The sequence below is a fragment of the Talpa europaea genome (genome assembly GCF_964194135.1).
Source record: "Talpa europaea genome assembly, chromosome: 7".
NCBI lineage: Eukaryota > Metazoa > Chordata > Mammalia > Eulipotyphla > Talpidae > Talpa > Talpa europaea.
In genome coordinates, this window is record NC_140074.1 from 76,867,488 (window position 1) to 76,888,341 (window position 20,854).

At 38.4% G+C, this 20,854-nt stretch overlaps 1 protein-coding gene across 5 annotated transcripts in view; it reads right to left on the bottom strand.

Moving 5' to 3' along the window:
• Positions 1 to 2,734: 2,734 nt before the first annotated feature.
• The window catches only part of CDC14B (cell division cycle 14B), a gene marked incomplete at both ends in the record, with an annotated part of 95,916 nt that continues 77,796 nt past the window's right edge, over positions 2,735 to 20,854 (bottom strand). For 2 of the 5 annotated variants that reach the window (XM_084236535.1, XM_084236537.1), the window contains 5 exons: positions 2,735 to 2,771; positions 7,177 to 7,293; positions 16,771 to 16,868; positions 17,651 to 17,810; positions 17,961 to 18,099. In XM_084236535.1, coding sequence (XP_084092661.1) covers positions 2,735 to 2,771; positions 7,177 to 7,293; positions 16,771 to 16,868; positions 17,651 to 17,810; positions 17,961 to 18,099 — 551 coding nt within the window. Of the gene's footprint in view, positions 2,772 to 7,176; positions 7,294 to 11,581; positions 11,697 to 16,770; positions 16,869 to 17,650; positions 17,811 to 17,960; positions 18,100 to 20,854 lie in introns of those variants that run through there. The other 3 variants (XM_084236536.1, XM_084236539.1, XM_084236538.1) reach the window with 2 other exon arrangements.

Genomic DNA, 20,854 nt, shown 5'->3' on the forward strand with positions numbered 1-20,854 from the left:
AGGCGGAGGCAGGGAAGGAAGTGGGTGGGTACAAGCTAAGGGGATCAAGTTCAGGACAGAAAAATTCTGGAGACCAGAGGAGCAGCATGTCACTAGGAAGCAGCTTCAGGCAAGTAAGGCTACTTGCTTCAGTGAGGCACTGCTCAGGACCAGTTCCTGCCCACCTGCAGTGAGAGATTTCTACTTTTTCTCCAGCATTACAAAACAGAAGTCTGTCTCTACTTCTAGGGACCCACTTCCTTCCAACTATCCCTGACTCTTGATAATCTGAGTCCCCCCAGAGCTTCAAGTGTACAATCAATATTCATTTCGAATTTTAACTCCCATGGAAGCTGTCTTGGGATACCTTCAAAGCTATTTAGCCTCTGTAGTTAGCGGAATCTTTCTATCTGACATGCTGTTTCCTAATACATAGCAAAGACTCAAAGTTAAGATTGTCAGAAGATTCTTGGCATATTGACACATACAACTAGGGGCCCGGGAAACCCACTCTTACAGCAGCAAGAATGTTCCATCAGTCAAGGCCAGGGACTACCTTACTACCTAGATTCTAGATATAAGTAAAGCACTGTGCTAGGGATACATTTGAAGTGTTATCCCAAGTCCTTCGTGAGTTTCCAAGGAATGTTTCTTTATAATTCATCAGTTTCCTATGACTGATTTCAGTGAGCCTGTTAAATACAAGGATTTTTAGAAAGAGCCACAGTGATAGCAATTCTAGCTGGAAACGTGAGCAGCCAACACAAAAAGGCATTTGTAAAATAAAATGTAGTGGTTAACAGTGAAGCCCAAATTTTTCACTCTTGGCCAAGAAATTAAATGGCTTGTTCACTGGGAGGGAGGCAGCACATGTTATTCCTTCTGACCTAATAAAAAGTCAAATCAAAAAAGTTCAGATGGAAGTTTGATTTTCACAATTACCTGGATTATTAACACAGGAGATGGCCTTAAAAGTGTAACAGGAAGAAGAGTTGCCCTGAGAATTCAATGTTTTATGCCTGGGCACAGTTTGAATATTTCGTATTGTCTCCCAGCACACAGTAATTGGAATGTTTCTCCTCACCCAAAGCATATGGAAGCGCACTCTTCACTCAGCCAGTGGGTCTTTACGTCTATTCGCCTCCAGGAATAGAAAACCACTGTTTTTTCTGATATCCAGTCCCCACTGCTTAACAGCTACTCTGACCCAACCTCCGTGGTGGTGCCTGGTGGGGAAGAGCTATTTGTTTGGCATCTCCCATCTCCCCTCAAAGCCAGTCAACCTCACAATCTACCCCAAGAGAGTCAATTCCAAAATGGAGTCATGGCCTTCCAATTACTTTTTGGACTAACAACTTTAATCTATCCCAACCACTTCTTATGCTTCATAGTTTTACTAAAAAGGCAGTTTTTCTTCTTTTTTTTTTTATGGAATTGCCTACCGTCTTGTAATGTGAAGGCATTTGCTTTTCTCGTGTTGCCTTTCACATATTATATCCCCACATTCTCCAAACTAGGATAGGCAGAAATACACTTCTTACTATGGAACTAATCAAGGGACTGCAAAATAGTCTTTTATTTTGGGTCCCATTTTTTTTTTTTCTTAGCAGCAAATAAATGTTTTTTTGCAATTGCTTTATATCAGTCTCTGCTACGGTTCTGTAGGGTTGAGGGGAGAAGGCACTCTGCAAAGGTTATTAGTTGTATTCCCTAACCAAAGGCAACAGTGAGTTTCTTATTTACAAACAACTGAAATCCAGATGTGAATAACCGGCATTGAAAACAAAGAGTACCTGTGAATGACCTCAGGCAGATCAGAAAAAAAAAAAAAAAATCTCAATGTCACAGGCTACCAAAGCCATAACTTTAAAAACAAAAGCTACCATTATTAGGATATCACTCCTTTTAAGGGAAAATACCCACAGTGTGATTTTTTTCAATGCAAGGAAAGTAATAGGATTTTAATCTGTATGACCAGGCAACCAAATTGTGGGCAGTTTGGGCATTCACAAAAGGAGACATTTACAACAATCTTCCATCTCTGAAGCCAGTTTCTCTTCCTGAGTCTTCTACAGCTACCATCCCTGTCTCCTGCAAGTTAGGTTACCAAAGGATCACTTTGTATCACAACATGCAACAGCCTTTAAATAGGGTTCTCACAGATTCTTGTTAATAAAGCACTCTTTGGTGGAAGACAAGTAGCTTGGGTACTGAACAGAGCTAACATACAACAATAGTACAATATTAAAGTAAAGATGATTAAACCAAATCATATCGAATTACAGAAAGTACCATTTCAGCAACACCTGTTTTAGCTTTATAAATTTTGACACAGGGTGAACAGAAAATAAATACATAAAAAACCTCCATCAGAGCCTCAATTCTTCTGAAGGTGAGCAGCTAAAATGATTGCCATCATGGGGACACAATCACATGACACAAACTTGTCACCTCTCTTGGTATCAGAGGGCTTCAATATTTACACCTGAGACTAAATTTACAACAGCTTTTTAGTTGCGACACTTGAGACATTTCTATGAAAGGAGCTGGGCCTTCTTCAAGCCATTCGCTTGGGCCCAAACTCATGCAGTTACTGAAACTTCAGTAGACATTGTCTTCATTGAACAAACTTCTTAGGTGGAAAGCAACTAAGGCTTTTGCATTTTTGTTTTGTTTCCAAATAAGTGTGCTAATAAGTCCTCTTGTAGTTTTCTGTTCCTAGAGTCTTCCTTCAGATCTGGTCACAGATTTTAACTTAACGCAAGACTGTTTTAGTCCTTGAAATGGCGGGACTACAGGAGGGAAAAAAAAAGGAATTTACCATGAAGGTTTTCAAGTGTCCCATATGCAGTTTTATCAAAGACAAGGAAGGCAACATAATAAAAAATACTGACATGCTAAAAAGTATACACTTCGTATAATGATTTAATGACAAACATTTTGGAAAAGAAAGTACAATATCAACCATAAAGTAAAGACAAACAGGAGAGGAAGGCAGAGCAGAAAAAGGTTCAGTTCTGCAAAAAATGAAAAAATAGTAAAAAACCAAAAGTTTAAAAGGGGAGGGCAAAAGCAGTGGAGCAATGAGAGAGTACCATAATGCCATTAAGGGCATTTGCTGCAAAGCATTCCTTTTCCTTCCTTCCCTCTGAGGAACCAGGCTGTGGGAAAAGCGGAAAGAATGAAAAGATAAAGAAGCGTTACTTGATTATTCTGAAAGGCAGAATTTAGTCACAGAAAAAGCTCTGGCACCTCAAGCAGTTTCCAGATTGGCAGAGGACAGAAGGCGGCCAGACTCGCCCAGCAGACAGACCTTGTTCCCAGGCCTGATGCGGACAGGACCTCCCAAGCAAAGACACCGGTGGGCCCTTTTCTGCTCCTAAATAGATGGCCCAAATTGATCCTCACTCTCCCTCCTCCTTCCTTCCCCGTGTCCCAAATGCATTACGTTATACTTTCAACTAAATAGCAATTTTCAGGGAAAAAAAGGAAAGAGTCAGAAAAAGCAATTCCGATCTGAGGCGCCCCTCACTTGGATGATGAGACCCTATTGGAGCAGTTCATCAAAATTGATCACTTAGTTTACGGAGACCCCCATAGAATAATGGGTATAAAGGTCCAGGTCAGTTGGTGGAGCCAAACAGGAAAATACCTGGAATTTCAAAGGGACATTAATAATTTAAAAGGTCACAGGTATCTAGCATTTTTTAAAAATAGTTATTTTCAAATTCCAGGGTTTTTGGAGAAAATGGCGTACAAAAAAGTGGAAGTCCAGAAGTGATAGAATAGACACTGAGACCTGAGACGGGGAGAAGGAACAGTGATAGGTAAGATGATGGCAAAAGTCATGGATGAGAGGACTGGCTGAGTCTGGGGAGTCCTCAATACACCACTCCTCCCAGCCAAAGGGCTCATGAGGAGACACGTGGTTTCAGAGGCCAAGAGCCTGAGCGCTCATCTCCACCCCACCCCCCACAATATAAACACTCAGCTCAAAGTTAATGGAAATAAGGTTGGTTTGAAAGGAACAGAAAGTGATGGGTCCCAATGATGCAACTTGGAAGAAAAAAAGGCATTCGTATACAACAGTTTTCTTAGAAAATGGATGAAGTTATAATTTCCAAAAAAGCATAAGCTTCCAGAAACATGCTCTCAAATGGGTTGAGACTGTGAAAGACATGAACTGACTAGAATAATGTCAAATGAGGTGCCTGCAGGAATCAATCTATTTAGCCAATTCTTCATGGCATTTACTCTTAAAAGGGACACATTAAAATGGACACATTAAAATTTTACACAAATGTGTTTACAGCACTAACAGGAATGGGAAGCAGAGAAGCCCATCAATTTACTTCTTCAGACCTGAGAAAGGGGACAGAGAACTCCGGCTCTGAGGGTCAGTGTGCCTAATTGCCATCAGACAAGCCCTGCCCCCTGGCCTGCACAGAGCTTGTCACCTGGGATTTAGGTTGAATGTGGCTTATGTTCAGAGGACACATGTGGGAATAACCACCAACTGCAAGAAAAAGGTGGTGGCATTTCTTCCCAAATGGGAATACTTATGAAAAGCACATATATTTTTGTCACCAAATACTTGTTCTTTTAATGTGTTTGTGAAAGTTCTCCAGAGTTTGTAAAACCTCTCAGTCAACTGTCAAAAACTAAAAGAGCTAAATCAGTGGAAAGTGAGGGTAGATGGGTCCTCAGCCTGGAAGCCTCTAAGGATAGAACAGAATATTTCCATATGAAAGGCCAAGTTCCTATGGCATCAGATGATGACAATGATGATCATGATGATGATGAATGAATATCAACCTGCAAGAGAAGGCCTCACAAGTGGGAGCAAGTGCAGTCTGGTTATCCTGGCCCTCAAAGTATCTGTGCGAGTACACTCAAAGGGCGTATTAGGGTTTTTTTTAATTGCTGTTCAAAGAAAATATTTCTGTTCAATACTTAAAAATTTTTCAACCATCTTAGCTGATGTTTAAACAAATGTGTAATTTCCTCATTATCCTCCAACCCAAAATGAACACTACTCAGTAGGACAAAAACTCAGGCCACTGCTTAGCTGCCTCAATTCCCATAACTTCCCAGAAGCAATTAGTGGGAACTGGACAGAAAGCATTTGCCTTCCTGTTTTGAGTCGCAGGTGGCTCATGTTAAGGTGACATGAACACAGGCCAAAGCCCTGAAAAAGGCAAAGAGACCCTGCATGGAGGGAAATGGTTAAATCCTCTGGAAGTCCCAGTTATCCACACACTCTTTAACTTCTTTGCCTAAACTCTGATTGGCCATGCTAAAATTTGAAAGAACATTGGTTTTCAGACTTGTGCACTATTCAAAATGCCTGGAAGCTGCTTGGGCCATTTAACATTAAGCCCAGCTTAGTCAGTGTGGACGCCTACTTCAGACCCTTCAAAGCATCCAGTCCAGTGACCTCAGGCATTTGCTTACTGCCATCAGGTGTCAAGTCTGCTGAGAAGCACAAGTTTAGATGGATGGATAAGACCTAGATGAAAAAACACTCCACCGCCAATCCCCCTTTAGAGGAACATGGTGAATGGGCACTGGTGGTCCCAGCTCCTGGACTCTATTCTCTATAACCTGAAGAGCACAATCCAGAAAAGCAGAAAACAAAATTAAATGTGCAAGACACACTCGACTGTAATAGAAGCCTGAGCAATTGTACTGAAAAGGAATACATTCCACTCAAAACATGTCTAAAGTTACTAATCCCAACTGCCCTACCTCAATTGGAAGAAATGTTAATATCCTGACACATTTCCCCTTTGTCTGATATATATATAGAAATTTATACACATAAATATTTACACAGCTATACATTTCTATACAAATAAAGTGTACTGTACATTTACAAAATTAGAGCACTACTTCATAACTTTTAGGTTGTAACACTTTTCACTTACTGCCTCATGAGCATTTATCTAGGTCATGACGTTTTCTTTAAAAACATGACTCAGATACATTTGGCATAATTCACAATCTTTATTTCTATCTTTATCTCTAGTTCAACTGTTACAACTAACATTCTGATACAATGATATAATGCACCCAAATCACTGACCTTTTTGTCTTTTCAAATGGAATTAGAGAGTAAAAAGATTATAAATACTTGATACTTCTATAATGAAAAATTTAAATCTTAAAATCATGAGTGAGAACTCAAATCTCAAATACTTATACTGGGGCACTATCCTATTCTCATGTAAGTAAATTGTACAAAAGAACCAGCAAAAAGGAACAATGCAGAATTAAATAATGTCTTTATAAGCAAAACATAGAGAGCTTTCTGGTTGGTGCCTGGAAACAGGCTGCTATGCAACTATCCCCAGACTAACTCAGCACTGAAGATAATCATGGGCCCGAAGCCTCAAAGACAAGCAGGGAGAAAAGTTAAAAAGAAGCAAGGAAAACTGTGAAGGGCATTTTAAAGTCGGGGTCTGGGTTATTTTCAGGCCACCTGTGGACTATTTTAAGAGACATACTGTGCCCTGAGCACAGCACCTCTGGCTCAGGACCACACAGGTCGCCAAGACCACCAAAGATGCCCAAACACAGGAAAGATGCCTGCTTTCCACCCCTGGAGGTACAGGAAGTGACTTAAAGGGATTTGCTTTTGGAATACGATAAAAATGAAACATCTACCTTCAGCTCATGATAAACATCCAGAGATACGTGTGAAGATTGTATTTGGCCATAGAACATGCCCATTTTCTTGTGAAAGAGTGTAATTAATGAAGGAAGTAAAAGATGCTGGACTCTCAGTGAAAGAACAGCCCCTTGGGTGTGGACTGTGACCAGAGGACAGTTCCACAGGTAAAGAAGAAGGCCCAACTCACTAGCGTTCTCGCTTTCCACTATCATACTTATTTGTGGCTAATTCTTCAAAAATTATGCAGTATGTGGGAAGAGAAAAAGAGTTTCTCTTTGGAAAAAATTAAGAACTTATAATACAACATTCTCACATTTCCAGGGTTGAACACTACCTCTGAAAAATAAAATAGAATAAAACCCTACATTAAAATCATCCAGATTTTCTTAGATAAAGAAGTCAAACACATTTGATTTATTTCCCATCACGGGACTCTGTTTTCTCCTATTTTCATTTCTATCTCCAGAAGATAAAACTGGAAAACAATGCTTGAAACTTTTCAAAGAATAGGATTCTTTTCTCACCTTTTAAAACTGCTTTTTCTTGAAGCAGACCTGGTGGTTCTTTTAGTAATGCCTGTACTGCCAGAAATGTTAGGTTCAGATGTTTTACAGCTCTGAACACTGGACTGAAGAATTACTCTGAAAACAGTTGGAAAAAAATAAGATTATATTCACTGAAGCAGTTTTCAAGTACTTCACAAAGGAAGGCATTTTGCACTTTTGTGCAAATTATCTTACTGAGAACTCATAGGATTTTCCATCAATACATTTGCCAGAAACATCTGAAACACAATTTTACATCGAAGTCTTTTGAAAGGAAGCAACTCATTTCCCTACACGGGTTTACACAAAGATAACCACAGTGCTTCGCTTTTGAAAAATGAGTGAACTTGACATTTTAAATAATTTCTACATCAAAGAATTCAATCAGCAAAATAAATCTTTGTGATGCCCCTCAAAGTAATAAAAGAAGAATCTTAGAATTCTACTAATGAAAACAAAAGTGTTTAAAAATCCCTAATTCTAAAGAATACAGGTATAAACATCTCTTCAGAGCTGAAAGTATGGACAATTAACACCAAATCAATATGAATTTCATTTATCATTCCAAATTACAAAAAATATATTGAAGCAAAATTTGAGTTTTGTTCAAATTATGAACAAATTACTAAATCTCCAAGTAGCATGAACATGAAAGTGAAATTTCATGGAACTTGCTTTAATTAAATTCTAAACATCTCAAGGATCTGATGCCTATGGGAGCAGACTGCCCAGGAGGCAAATTCATGAATCAGAAAGACACCCTCAGATAAAGCCCACACAGAATTCCTTGTTCATAAGTAAAGGGTGTTTTTAATTCTCTTTGAATTGTCACAGAGAAAACATCAAAAGGTTTTCTATGTATTTCTTTTCTTCAAGGGATAATGACTACAATACCAAACTGCACACAAGCACATTCATATATACATACTCTGCTTTTATTTGTCTGTAAGAGAAAGATACTGTTTTAAAAATAAATTGTCTTCTCATAGCCAAACCCAATGGTGAGAGAACCACCAACTTATGAGAACCCAGCTACTAAGAGTAAAAAGAAACCATTACAACTAATCAGTTGTCAGTCCTACTTCCTCTGTCTGTGTTTCTATGTCAACTAAAATACCAGGCCCTCAGCATGTATATAGATTAGTAAAACCCTATAATCCCACATTACCCAATCCATAGCATATTCCATATTTAGCAAAATGCTAATATGTCACTATATCCCAATGGGTTGATTGTACCAGATCTAAATCTGGAGCTACCAGAGGCCAACTGTTTTTTCAAGCTGTTAGGGAAAAGAGGGGAAGAGAGGAGGGGACCACTACCCCCACTATTATGATTTCTGAAAATCTCAGGAAACCACCTTCAATTTCAGAGATAAAATGATGCTGGGTAAATGAGCCTATGCTTGATTCAGGAATTCTCAGGAAGTATTATTCTAAATGTTGACCACTCTAATATAAGAGAAAAATCTATGCAGACATCGTTGCCTAGTCAAAGGCAGCACTAATTGCTCTGGCATGTGAATTCTATCATGGCAAACAAGGATGTTAAAGGTCTTTTTAATTATATAAAGTGAGGGTGAAATATTTAGTCATCACAGTTAAGGATTTGAATCTAGAATGTTTCATAAAGAAAAACAAAACAACAGAAACAAAAGTGGGTGCTCCTGTTGCTTTCTGAAGTCCAGCTCAAGGCTCAGCATGAACTTTGTCTCAAAGCCTCTCAAGCACTCAATGAGGCTCAAGGTTAGTTTTAATCTCCGTTTTAACAAATACCATAGCTATTTTTCAGATGACAACTGCCACACTGTAAAATCATTAATATGACGTGAAAAACAAAACCATGCACCAATGCATTGCAGCTTAGGAAATTTAAGAACTTATTTCTTAAATTAACTGTTACTAAATGTTTAAATGGGAAATTATTGCTAAGTCATATTTTAGGCTGAAAGGAAACATCTGTTCAAAAGTACTCACTTTTGTAGATAATTAGTGTGGATAATTAATGTGAAGTAATATATTAATAGCTAATAATTTACGTGGAAATTTAAAAATAAGAGCATGATCGAAATTTGGAATTCATTAATCACACACCAATAATGATTCAGGCCACCTGTCACATGCATTAAAAAACAGAGCAGTCGTTACAACTGTAGGTGACACACTGACGAAATGGAGGGAAACCCACAACCACACTTAGTTATTACCTGTGACATCCCACACCTACATGCAACACCACATAAAGAGTGATAAGCTAACAAGGCCAGCCATATGGCTCTGCAAAGCAATATTCAGCATATGCATTTTCTCCTTCCCCTCTTTCCCTGACAGACTCCTCAGTTCTACTTTTTATCTCCATCCATACTGCACTTCCTTTTCTACAGTATCTTTTGAGCCTCAGTATTCTCAGGTTTTGGATTTGAGGATATCTGCCACTTGAGGCACCTTACAGCCAAAAACTGAAAAATGGAAAAGCCAGGTCTCTTGCCTATCAAAGACTCACTTCCAAGAAAAGAATCCACTAGTACAACCATGCACTATCTACCCTGGCTGTCCAGCACTCATACAAAACAGCTTACAAGATGAGGGTCTGCAGCCCTGCAACCTGAAAGGGTTGCCTTTTCCACTAAGGGTCTGTTGCACCAGTGTAGTTGTGTTCTTCAGACCACAGAGGTGAATGCAATGAAGCTGCCCAAAAGCAGTGCCTCACAAGGTAACTACAAGGATGTTATAAGTTTACATCACTGTTACTGTGGAAAATTCTTGTTTCAATAAATTCTAAATTGATCAGGTGGGCTACATCGAATACTAGCTTCTGGTCTAGAAATGCAATGACATGTCAGTGAAAAAACAAAAAAGGTTTTATTTATATACAATATTAAAAAGAGCCTGACAGAGACCATTTTAAAACTTATTCTAGGAAAAATATTATAATCATGAAGTACCTAACTATTATTAGCAATGGCAGCACCCTTTTAGAAATATTTTTGCTACTGGAATAGTTTGAGAAGAGTAAATCTAAGCATTATGTGCTATTCCTGACTGAGAACATGTGTTTACTAGGAGAAGTACAGGAAAAACTACATAAAGGGACAATCTATGTCAGAAATGGAGCATATCTGCCTAGTGAAATGGTTGTATTAATAAAATATGAAAGAAAATGTTTAAGTAGGAACCTGTTTAAGCAACTTCTCCTTAATTTAGGAAAGAAGGAAGTCTGCTTAAATTTTAAACATTTTTTGGCCATCTGAAGACACTCAAGGAGACCACAAAGTAGCAGAGTTGCTTGCAAAGGAATTTCAGAGGCAATTCCAGAAGGAACTTTCGTATTCTTTTATAATTTCAAATCCAAGTTGAAAAAAAGAGAAGAAAATCTTGAAATATGAGCTAAAGAAAAAGTTTCAGAGAAAAAGGAAATGCAGCAGAGGGTGGTGGCCCCCCAGGGCCACAGGCTGCTGCCTCCATGGGCTCCTGGTCAGACTCTCAGACTCTTGGAGGGTCCTGGGTAAGCTCTGCCACATTCTTCTGTAGAAAATAAGTCTTTTCACCGTTTTGAAGGCATTCATTTAAGGATGAAAGCTATGAAGAGAATATTAACTCTGCCTATATTCACAAAAGAAAGGCATTTTGATTGCTTCTGGAGAAGGAAGACTGAGAGGGAGGAACAAAATGATTGTCATGCAGAAAGCACCATCTTCTCTGCCTTCCTATTTGGTTTAATAGCAAGCTTTGAAAACTGCTTAACTATATTTCCTAAAGGAGAGGAAGCAAAATGAGACAGAGGAGAAAAATCTGCATAATCAAGACAGAAGACTTATTAGGGAAGGAGCCACCTGCTGGGAGGGCACAGTGCACAGTGGCAGGGTCAGGCGAAATGGGATGCGATGTTTACCAGACCTCACAGTTACAAAATCAAATTTTATTAAGAGCAAGAAATAAGTGGGAAGATTTTGCTAGATTGAAAAAGTTGTACTAGATAGTTACTTTAGAAAACCAGAAGAAAGCTGGAAAATTGACTGAAAGAAAGCCACCCCAATAATCCCAAACTAAAAAGTTTGACCGGGAAAAGAAATAATCTCAGTGTCTTTATAAGCCGTTATTTCAAAAACATGTGCTAAGAACAAGCACAATTTGAAAACAAAATGTTGTTTTTAATACCTCTTGTCTGAAAGGAACAGTGAGAAGACCTCCCTCCCCGCTACCATGCCATTACTTAAAAGATTCAGGAAAAGAACCTTTGGGAAAAGGCAAATCAACCAAGGTAGGAGAGTTGATAGTGAGGAAAACATGCATCATGAAGAACACAATGGCTAGCAGAGGTGAGCACTCGTAGAGAAATGGAATGAGACACTTACACAGCAGCTATTTGTCAAGGGTCCTGATGGCTATTGTGTTCTTAAACCATCGAGACAGAATAGCAGGATGGGAAGAATGTAGTCACAAACAATCCACCAGATGACAACACTACACAGTGCAGAGGTCAGCACAGCTAGGGAACATCTGGAAAGGGGTGAAGGGGGAAAGAACAGATGTTGAAATTGGGAAGCCAAAATAAACAAAATAATAAGTAAAGCCACATGTGAATTTTAGATACCCAGTGATGCAAAGGGACGGGAACAGGAATGGTGTTTTTAGTTGGGATAAAAACGCCGTCTTCAGTTCTAAGCTGATTTGACACTTGGGGACAAAAGATCAGACCCAATTCCAAGTTCAAAACTGTCCCAAATTAATTGTCTGACACAAAAATCACAGCTGTAGTTATATGACAAATTCTATAAAAAGCAGAAGATACGGATATATAAAAAACTAAACCATATCACAGAGAAAAAGAAGGCAAAACTAACCAAATAAAAAAAGTCCTTGACTGATTATTAGCAACAATTTTATCAGCGGCACAATTACAGATAAACACAGCAGAACAGAACTGTATCACCCAGGAGCTAGACAAATTGCACGCTTTGATAACAAAGGCTATATGGAAATATACCCAGTACCAGACAACACAACATGAAGAAAATATGACTTATGCATTAATAATGTATAATTTTTCTTAGTTGTTTTTGTTGTGTTTTCCTCATGTAACCCAAAGTGGTTTTTAACTTAGCTTTCAGTGTTTCTTAACCCACTGGGTCTGATGTCCAGCAGTTAGAAGAAGCCTCTTCACAGTTGCAAAAGTGGTAACTCCTTCAATCACCACACTTCCAATGGTCACATGGATACATGTGTGATCAAATACATATATGACTCTACTGAGCATCTGCTTTGTGCTTAGTATTGAGCTAATCAAATTGGGAATAACTGATTCACCTTATTAGACCACCTTTATCTATGTGCCAGGTATCCTATGTATTGTTTAAAAATGAACAATAATGTAAAAAAAATTATAAAAATCATACGTGTATATATAACATACATTTAATAAAAATATTTTAAAAGGGGGGATTATAATAAAGGATGATGGGACTGAAATTAAATCTAACTTCACCCCACAAGTTACACCTCTTCCACCTCATCCAATTCTTCCATCAAAAAAAAAAAGGGTTTAAAATATAGATTAGATTAGTATTAGTATTTACACAGAATGGAATAATACAGACCTCTACCTATCACAACTTTCATTTGCAGTTACAGACTTAATAGTTACTCCAAAGGCAGTTTATCTGTTCATGCGTAAGAACTGTTGTTCTAATGCTGAAAACAGTGATGACCCATTCACACTATACTGATAAAAGGGATGGCAGGAATTTTCAAGGCTAATTATATTTATAGGTTTATTTTATTCCCATGTAGGATGCACTTTCACTCTGTACTATTTCACTTAACCCTAACAAACCTAAGCAGAAATAATCAGTGTGTGGAAGTTATAAAATATACCAAGTCTATTTTGGCACAAACAATAACATACTTGCCATCACATTCTGATAATCACCTTTAAGGTCATGGTGCTAATAACCTGTCTCCATGGTAGTCAGGATCAGACAAGCTCTTTGAGAAAATGACTATTTTATCATTTTTCTTTTTACAAACTTTAAATCCCACCCCACCCCCTGCAAATACTGATGGTTTATGAAATAGGAACCAATAACTGGAATTTTATGTACTGTAATGTTCTCTTAAGAATCACCAGTGTTTCTACATTTCTTTTTTTCAAAGATTTATTTTTACTTATCTATACATACAAGAACTGGGATACAGGCCAGAGGTATGGGGGGGTGAGAGGATTCACCAGAGACAGAGTGGGGGAGCAGAGCAGGAAGATCTACTGAGATACACTGTTGAAGGGAGCAGCAGGCAAGACTGGAGAGGTCTGCTGCACCATGTGGGTCAGCTCTCTTGCTGGGGATGTAACTCATGCTGCAGTGGCTGGTGATATTCTGATAGCGCTGAGACTTTAACCCTTACACCACCAGGGAGGCCCTGGTTCTACATTTCTAACTCTCCTTCTTGCAAGTATTTTCACATGGCTAAGTAATAATTGGAAGCAAAATAACCTGCCCACAGTGTTAGATGAATCAAAATTGAAGGCAGGAATTGAATTTAGATTTCTCAATCCAAACTTTTATTGAACATACACCCTCATGGGACTTTTATTTCTAAATAATAAACACTCGGAAGAAAAAGGAAATTTCCAACTGCCCTCCTACAACTAAGAGCAAAACAGAGATGACTATAACAGCAAAGATGGCTTGGAAAATCAGAGAGAATAAACAAAAATGTAAAGGAGGAGTACAGGAAATTTGTGGTGACTAATCTAACAAACTTCCACCTTCTCCAGTCTTTTCACAATACTAAGAACTTAAAAGAACTAGCACTTTGCTTTTTCCTTTAAAAGTATGCCCACAGCCTCTGCAGCGCCAACTCAATCCTGGCCAAATGGGTAGATACTCACATGGCGTGTCTCGCCCGCTGCTCCCCTCAGCAGTGTATTTCAGTCAGTCTGCCTGTTCTGTTCCCCACTCTGTCTGTGGTGAATCCTCTCACCCCCCACCCTCACATTTAGCCTGTACCCCAGTTCTTGTATGCATGAATAAATAAATCTTTAAAAAAAAAAAGTATGACTTACATACTCCCTGGTGGCACAAGGGGTTAAATCTCAGCACTCTCAAGCTACCACCAGCCACTGCAGTAGGAGTTCGCTCCCCAGCCAGGGAACTACCCACATGGCACAGCAGACCTCTCCTGTCTCGCCCACTGCTCCCCTCAGCAGTGTATTTCAGTACATCTGCCTGTTCTGCTCCCCACTCTAATCCCTTCACCCCTCTACCTCCACACCTCTGACTTACACCCCAGTTCTTGTATGCATAAATAAATAAATCAAATCTTAAAAAAAAATTGTATGCCTTACAAGTCATTGTGTTAATGGGAAGGAGAGCGTAGGAGTTATTCTGTCTCTAGAATTACAATTAAAGGGAATCTGAGCAAAGGCCAGTGTCCTTTATTACCTTTGAGGGTAAGGTGGAATATAACCAGATAACTAAACAAATGATAGGACAGAGTTGGTTTTTCCTCCCCAAGTCATCGCTACTACATATATTTAACCATCATTGATCATGTTCAAAATCCACCCCAAGGGATTTCACACACCAAGGTGAATGTAATTATTATCTAATGTCATCTTCTGGTTTTCAACAATATTTAGAATTTTTTCCTTCATTTTTTTGTTTTATATTACCACAAACGTATCAGCAAAGAGACCCTTACAGTCTCAGCTTTTCTAGGAAAGAGCATCCAGTGATCTGAAACTCTTTAGAAAACACAATCACAAGAAAGCATAGTGACTAGAGGAAATTTCCTATAAGTCCAATTTAACAAAAACTTTTTATTAAGCAGAATTCCCATCCCCTGACTCCCAACTTGAATAATGAACAAAAAATGATAAACTACTGGGAAAAGCAAAACAAAAACCCGGCACAACTAAAGCAACCCACAAAAACACCCATTTTCTAGGGCTTGCAGTTCAAAGTGTAAACCCTGGACCAAACCAAGTAGCATCTGCAACACCTGAAAGCTTGCCAAACAAACAAAATCTAGGGGATATTCCCAGACCCAGTGATGATACAGCATTCCTGGCGCCTGTAATGCACACTACAGTTTGAGAAGCACTGTTTTGGGGGACTGAAGGGACTATATTTCTAAATAAAAAGAACAATTAAGGTGGCCTAGGGGTTAAGTCTCAGTGCTATCACCACAGTGGCCTGAGTTCAATCCTGGCCGGGGAGCGAACCCACATATGGAGCAGCAGACCTCTCCTGTCTCGCCTACTCCTCCCCTCAGCAGTTTATTTCAGTCAATCCATTTGTTCTGCTCCTTACTCTGTATCTGGGGAATCCTCTCACTCCTGACCTCTGGCCTACACCCCAGTTCTTCTATGCAAAAACAAAAACAAAACAAAAACCATTAAGGCCTTAGATGAAGAAATGTAAAAAACAAAATGACATATGGAGTTAAAGTATATAAATGTAACAATCTTTTTTTTTTAAAGATCTAGTTATTCATACATACAAGAACTGGGGTGTTCTTAAAGCAGTGTAATTGACCAAAGCACCATGGAGCTCTAAAGAGAATGTTTATTAAATACATATTCATTACTGAAGCCCTTCATTCATGTGACATTTTATACTGGCAAACTCCGTTTCTTTGTCTGGGTCTTTTAAGAACCTTCCAGTACAACAAGCCATGACATACACATGTCTTATTGTAGATCTACTTTACAACTTTAGATTATGAAGAGATGCCTGTGAAATCCATTTTTAATTAAAAAGAAATCTTGTTCTTCTCTGCCACAAGTATGTATTATGTCACTAGTTCCTTACCATACTAGTGAATAAAATGGCCTATTTTGATTTTCCCCTCCAAAAAAAGGGGGATGAGGAGGGCCTAGAAGTTTATTGCCCTACAATGAAGAGGGAGATTATTAGAGGGAAGGAGCCCAACCTTAGAAAAAAAGTACAATGGCCAAGATTTTTTGATTCTACATATTTTTCTAATAATCTGGATGTTCTAAGAGGTTTTATCCAAATTAAAAGAAACCAAAGTGTAAGTAGACGTATACATACTCAATAACCATGAAATTTCCAATCCTCATGCTAATCCTTTTTCTGCAATAGTTCCTCAAACAAAAAATTAATATAAAAATAGTTTACTCTAATTCATCACTGTCCCCCCCAAATATAATGACATTAAGCTATCATGATACCCCTGATTAAATTCTACTAAATTATCTGCAATATAGTAGTAAGTTTAAAGAAATGCACAACTTTAATAACTATGAACAATTACTTTGTGGTTTACATCTGCTGTCATTCTTGTGAGGATGCCACATAGCGATCTTCCATGGAGAAAAAGCATTGCTAACATTGCTTTCTGACCTACATAGGCCAGTGAAGTTATAACAAAAGATGGAAATAAACAAAGGTAGCCAGGAGCTTCTCAGGCAACACCCCTAGATTTTAAGTAACTTTCCAAGTGGTATAAAGGGCATATAACTATGGAGCAAAATGTACAGTAAAACATGCTCATGAAAGACTTCATATACATATTAAATAACATCAACCACACAAAGGAAACCACTCACGTGAGGGGAATAGCGTTTGTTTTTGACTGTCTTCTGCTTTTCAGAGCCCGAAGTCTATCACCTTGAGTCACTCCATTGATTTCGTCGTCATCACTGTACTGTACAAGTAAAAAAACACTGAGCTAATGATTTAAGTTGCATGTATTCAATCAATAAAGCATAGGGACCACATTTATCCATATGCATAAAAGTGTATATATATGTATGTATGTGTATATATACACACACACCTATGCATACACACATACACAAATATACACTTCAACTTCCTGCTGAACTCTAAAGTATATTTCTCTTTTCAAAATAAACCTAGAGGTCAAGTTTCACGATACCCAAAAACTGACTTTCAAAATACAGAATCCAGTATCATTTGTTATAAAACATATTAATAAGAAAGAGGCATAATGGGTTTTCAGTATTGAAAACAATCTCTTTTAAATTTCACAATTTACTTACCACGATTTAATATAGTACTCCTATCACCCTAAACTCTTGGCTCTTTAAAATTCTCCATTTGAGAAGGGTTGGTTCCCTAAATCAGCTGTCACAGACGAGAAAAAGTTGATGGGGTACAAAGGGGAGAATTACTAGGTCAAGCTAAAATGATCACTACACATACCTCTTTTTCCACCAATGCCTAGTAAGTTTATAAAAAAAAAAAAACCCACACAATTTTTGCCTGTAGACACATAACCTGGTTTTAAACATTTTGAAATAAAAAGGTGCTAAAGAGGGCTATACATGTAAAAAAAAAAAATGTGTGACGATAATCCCTCAAAATGTGCTTTATTACTTTTATCTACAATTTTCTCCATGTCCTCAAAGGTTTTCAACAGCATTTAAAGCAATTACAAAAGCATGATGGGGATGGTTCGATTACCAGTTCAGTTTCGTGCTTGTCCTGGTTTTCGATCCCATTAATGGAAATGTCATCAACAGCCAGGAGGAGTTTTGTGACAGCTGCTCTGTGTTTTCCATTCTTCTGACTCCTTAACTTTTGACGGAAATAGTCACCTTCCAACCAGAGGCTTGCCTCTTTCCTAGAGTGTTTAAATGACATCAAAATATAGCCTTTCAGAAACATACAAATTTCTCCTACGGCATGATCTATTCTGAGTAAGTCTACTGCCCCATAACTTTCCAGAACCGTGTGTTCCCTAAGAAATTACAGATAATCTCGCTCTACTTACATAACCAAAAATTGTTGCTGAGGCCCAATCACCGAGCCAGGTCTACAGATTCTGACCCAAGCAATGGTCTCAGCTGCTGACATCCTGTAATGCTTCATCATGTAGCAGGCTATCAGAGTTCCTGTTCGTCCAAGACCAGCTAAGAAAAGAAACAAACCAGTAAGACCTAGCCTCACAGCCTCCAGAATTTTATTGTGCAGTAGAATACTTTTTAAAGGCTTCCCATGATTCTGCTTTCCTCAAGTTTGAATATGCACTGCCAACAACTGGAGTTCTTAAAAATACTGGCTCTTACCTCCAAAATTCTGATTTCAATGGTGTGTGGTGCAGTATGGACAGAGTTCTACAATCTCCAAGATGAGTCTATGTACAGTCAAGATTGAACATCACTCTCTGAGTGATGATGCTCAGTAAGCAGTGTTTTTTACTCTGGGTTTTTCTGTTAATTGTATCATCATTTTTTTGGCAGCGGTATCAAAAGCACAGGCTTAAAAATCTTGCACTTTCTCATCTAACAGTTTTTTTCTATTCTACTTTCATATTCATTTTCACAGATATTTCTTTTTATTCTAGTTTTGTTGCTCTCCTTTACTCTCATGCAGACTTCTATCATAACCTCAGACCACTGTTAATTTTAAGGTCAGATATAGTTGGATGAGACTGACAAATTGTAGGACTCTGAGCAATCAGACTGTACTCCAAATGTGGGTGGGCCTCACACAATCAGTTGAAGTTATGCACAGAACAAAAAGATTGGCCTCTGTGAACTTGAGGAATTCTCCAGCAGACTGCTTTTGGACTTTACCATGTGCTCTCCTGGCACATCCATTCTGCCAGATCACACTAGATTCTGCACTTGCCAGCCTCCATATTTGCACTGTCCAATTCCTTATACTAAATCTCTTTCTGTCTCTGTCTCTATCTCTTCTGGAAAACTCTAATATAGATTTTGGTACCATGAAGTAGCATGTTACTTAACAATATGTAAAAAAGTGGAAGTGGCTTTGGAATTGGAATTGTAAAGTCTGGAAGAGTTTTGAAGCACATGTGAGGGGGAAAAAAACCTACACTGGCTTGAAGGGACTGTTGGTAGGAATGTGAATGTTAATGGTGATTCTGGTGTGAGTTCAGATGAAAATGAGGAACACACTGGAAACTGGAAAAAAGTGGAGCGAAAGTGTTAGAAAGTGATAAAAAAAAAAAAAAAACCAGACTGAATTGCCTTGAGGGTTTTGTGGAAGGTTTAACTTGTGGGTGACAGTCTCAGGTATTTAGCAAGGGATATTTGTAAGTTTGAGGGTATAGTTTGGTTTGCCCTTACTGATTATGGCAAAATGTGAGAGAAGAAAGCTGAATTAAAGGAATTGCTAAGCAAAGAGGAACCAGAAACTAAACATTTAGAAAATTCTAGGCCTACCTACATTGCAGAAAGTGAGAAAGCATTTTCTGGAGAGAACACCAAAGGTGTGATTAGAAATCAAATCCATAAAGAGATTACCCATACAGTTAATCAGTCATCTCAGCAGAAGCCAAAAATAGTGGTGGGATTATACTAGCCAACACACTGCCAGGTTAGACTAAAGGGGACAGACACAGGATAAAATAAAGGAAGACTTCCAGATTTCTGGAATTCTAATGGACTGACAATAGAGGTTTCTAGCTGCAAACATGCCTCATCCTTCAAGAAAAGGACAGCAAGATCCAGAATAATGTATATACTCTGTCTTGGTGGGCAGAGTGTTCTAAATATTTGTTAGATGTACTTGGTTTACTGTGTTGTTCAAGTCCTCTATTTCCTTATTTATCTTCTGTCTGGTTGCTCCCTGCATTATTTAAAGTGGGATATTGAAATTTCCAACTATTGCTATGTAACTTTATATCCCCCTTCAATTCTGTCAATTTTTCCTTCATAAATTTTAAAGGTTTGTTATTAGGCATGTAAAATGTTTATAAATAGGCCTCCCTGGTGGCGCAGCAGGTTGAATGCAGTGCTGTGAAGCTGTCCACAGCCTCTGCAGCGCTGGTTCGATTCCTGGCCAGCCAGGGAGATTCCCACGTGGCGCAGCAGACCTCTCCTGTCTCGCCCGCTGCTGCCCTCAGCAGTATATTTAGGTCCTTCTGCCTGTTCTGCTCCCTGCTCTGTCTCTGGTGACTTCTCTCACCCTCCCACATCTCTGGCCTGTACCCCAGTACTTGTATCAATTAAAAAAAAAGTTTATAAATATCATCTTAATGTGTTGAATTTTCTGTTAATATAGAATGCCCCTTTTTGTCCTGTGTAATTTTTCTTTATCTAAAGTCTATTTCTGAAGAGCACAAGGAACTATTGTAATGGTGCATGGGTGGTGGGAATTATACGGGGACTACACCTGAGGGGAGAAAGCACACACCATACAAAAAGGAAGAATGATGTAAAGTATATATAAAATAAAAAACAAAGTCTAGCTTTGTCTGTTATTAGTGTAATCACCTCTGCTCTCTTTTGGTTACTTTTACATGAAACCTTCCTTCCCATCTTTTCATTTTCAACCTATGTGTCTTTGTATCTAAACTAAATCTCTTTAAGATTGCATATATTGGATTATTATTAAGTCATTTGTCAATCTCACCTTTTGACTGGAGAATTTACAACTGAGGTTACAATAATGCCAGCCTTTACCAGAGATCCTGTTTCTTCATAAAACTTTAAGTGACTGTCTACCTGGGGATGTCTTACTTCCTCATTTTTCAGAGACAGTTTTGCTAGACTTAAGATCTGTGGCTGACCGTTACTCTCCTTCAGCAGTCTGAATATATCAGCTCATCACCTTCTGGTCTCCAAGGTTTCTAATGAGAAATCTGCTAATAATTGTACTTGTATATACTAAGTTGATTTTCTCGTGTTGCTTTTGAGA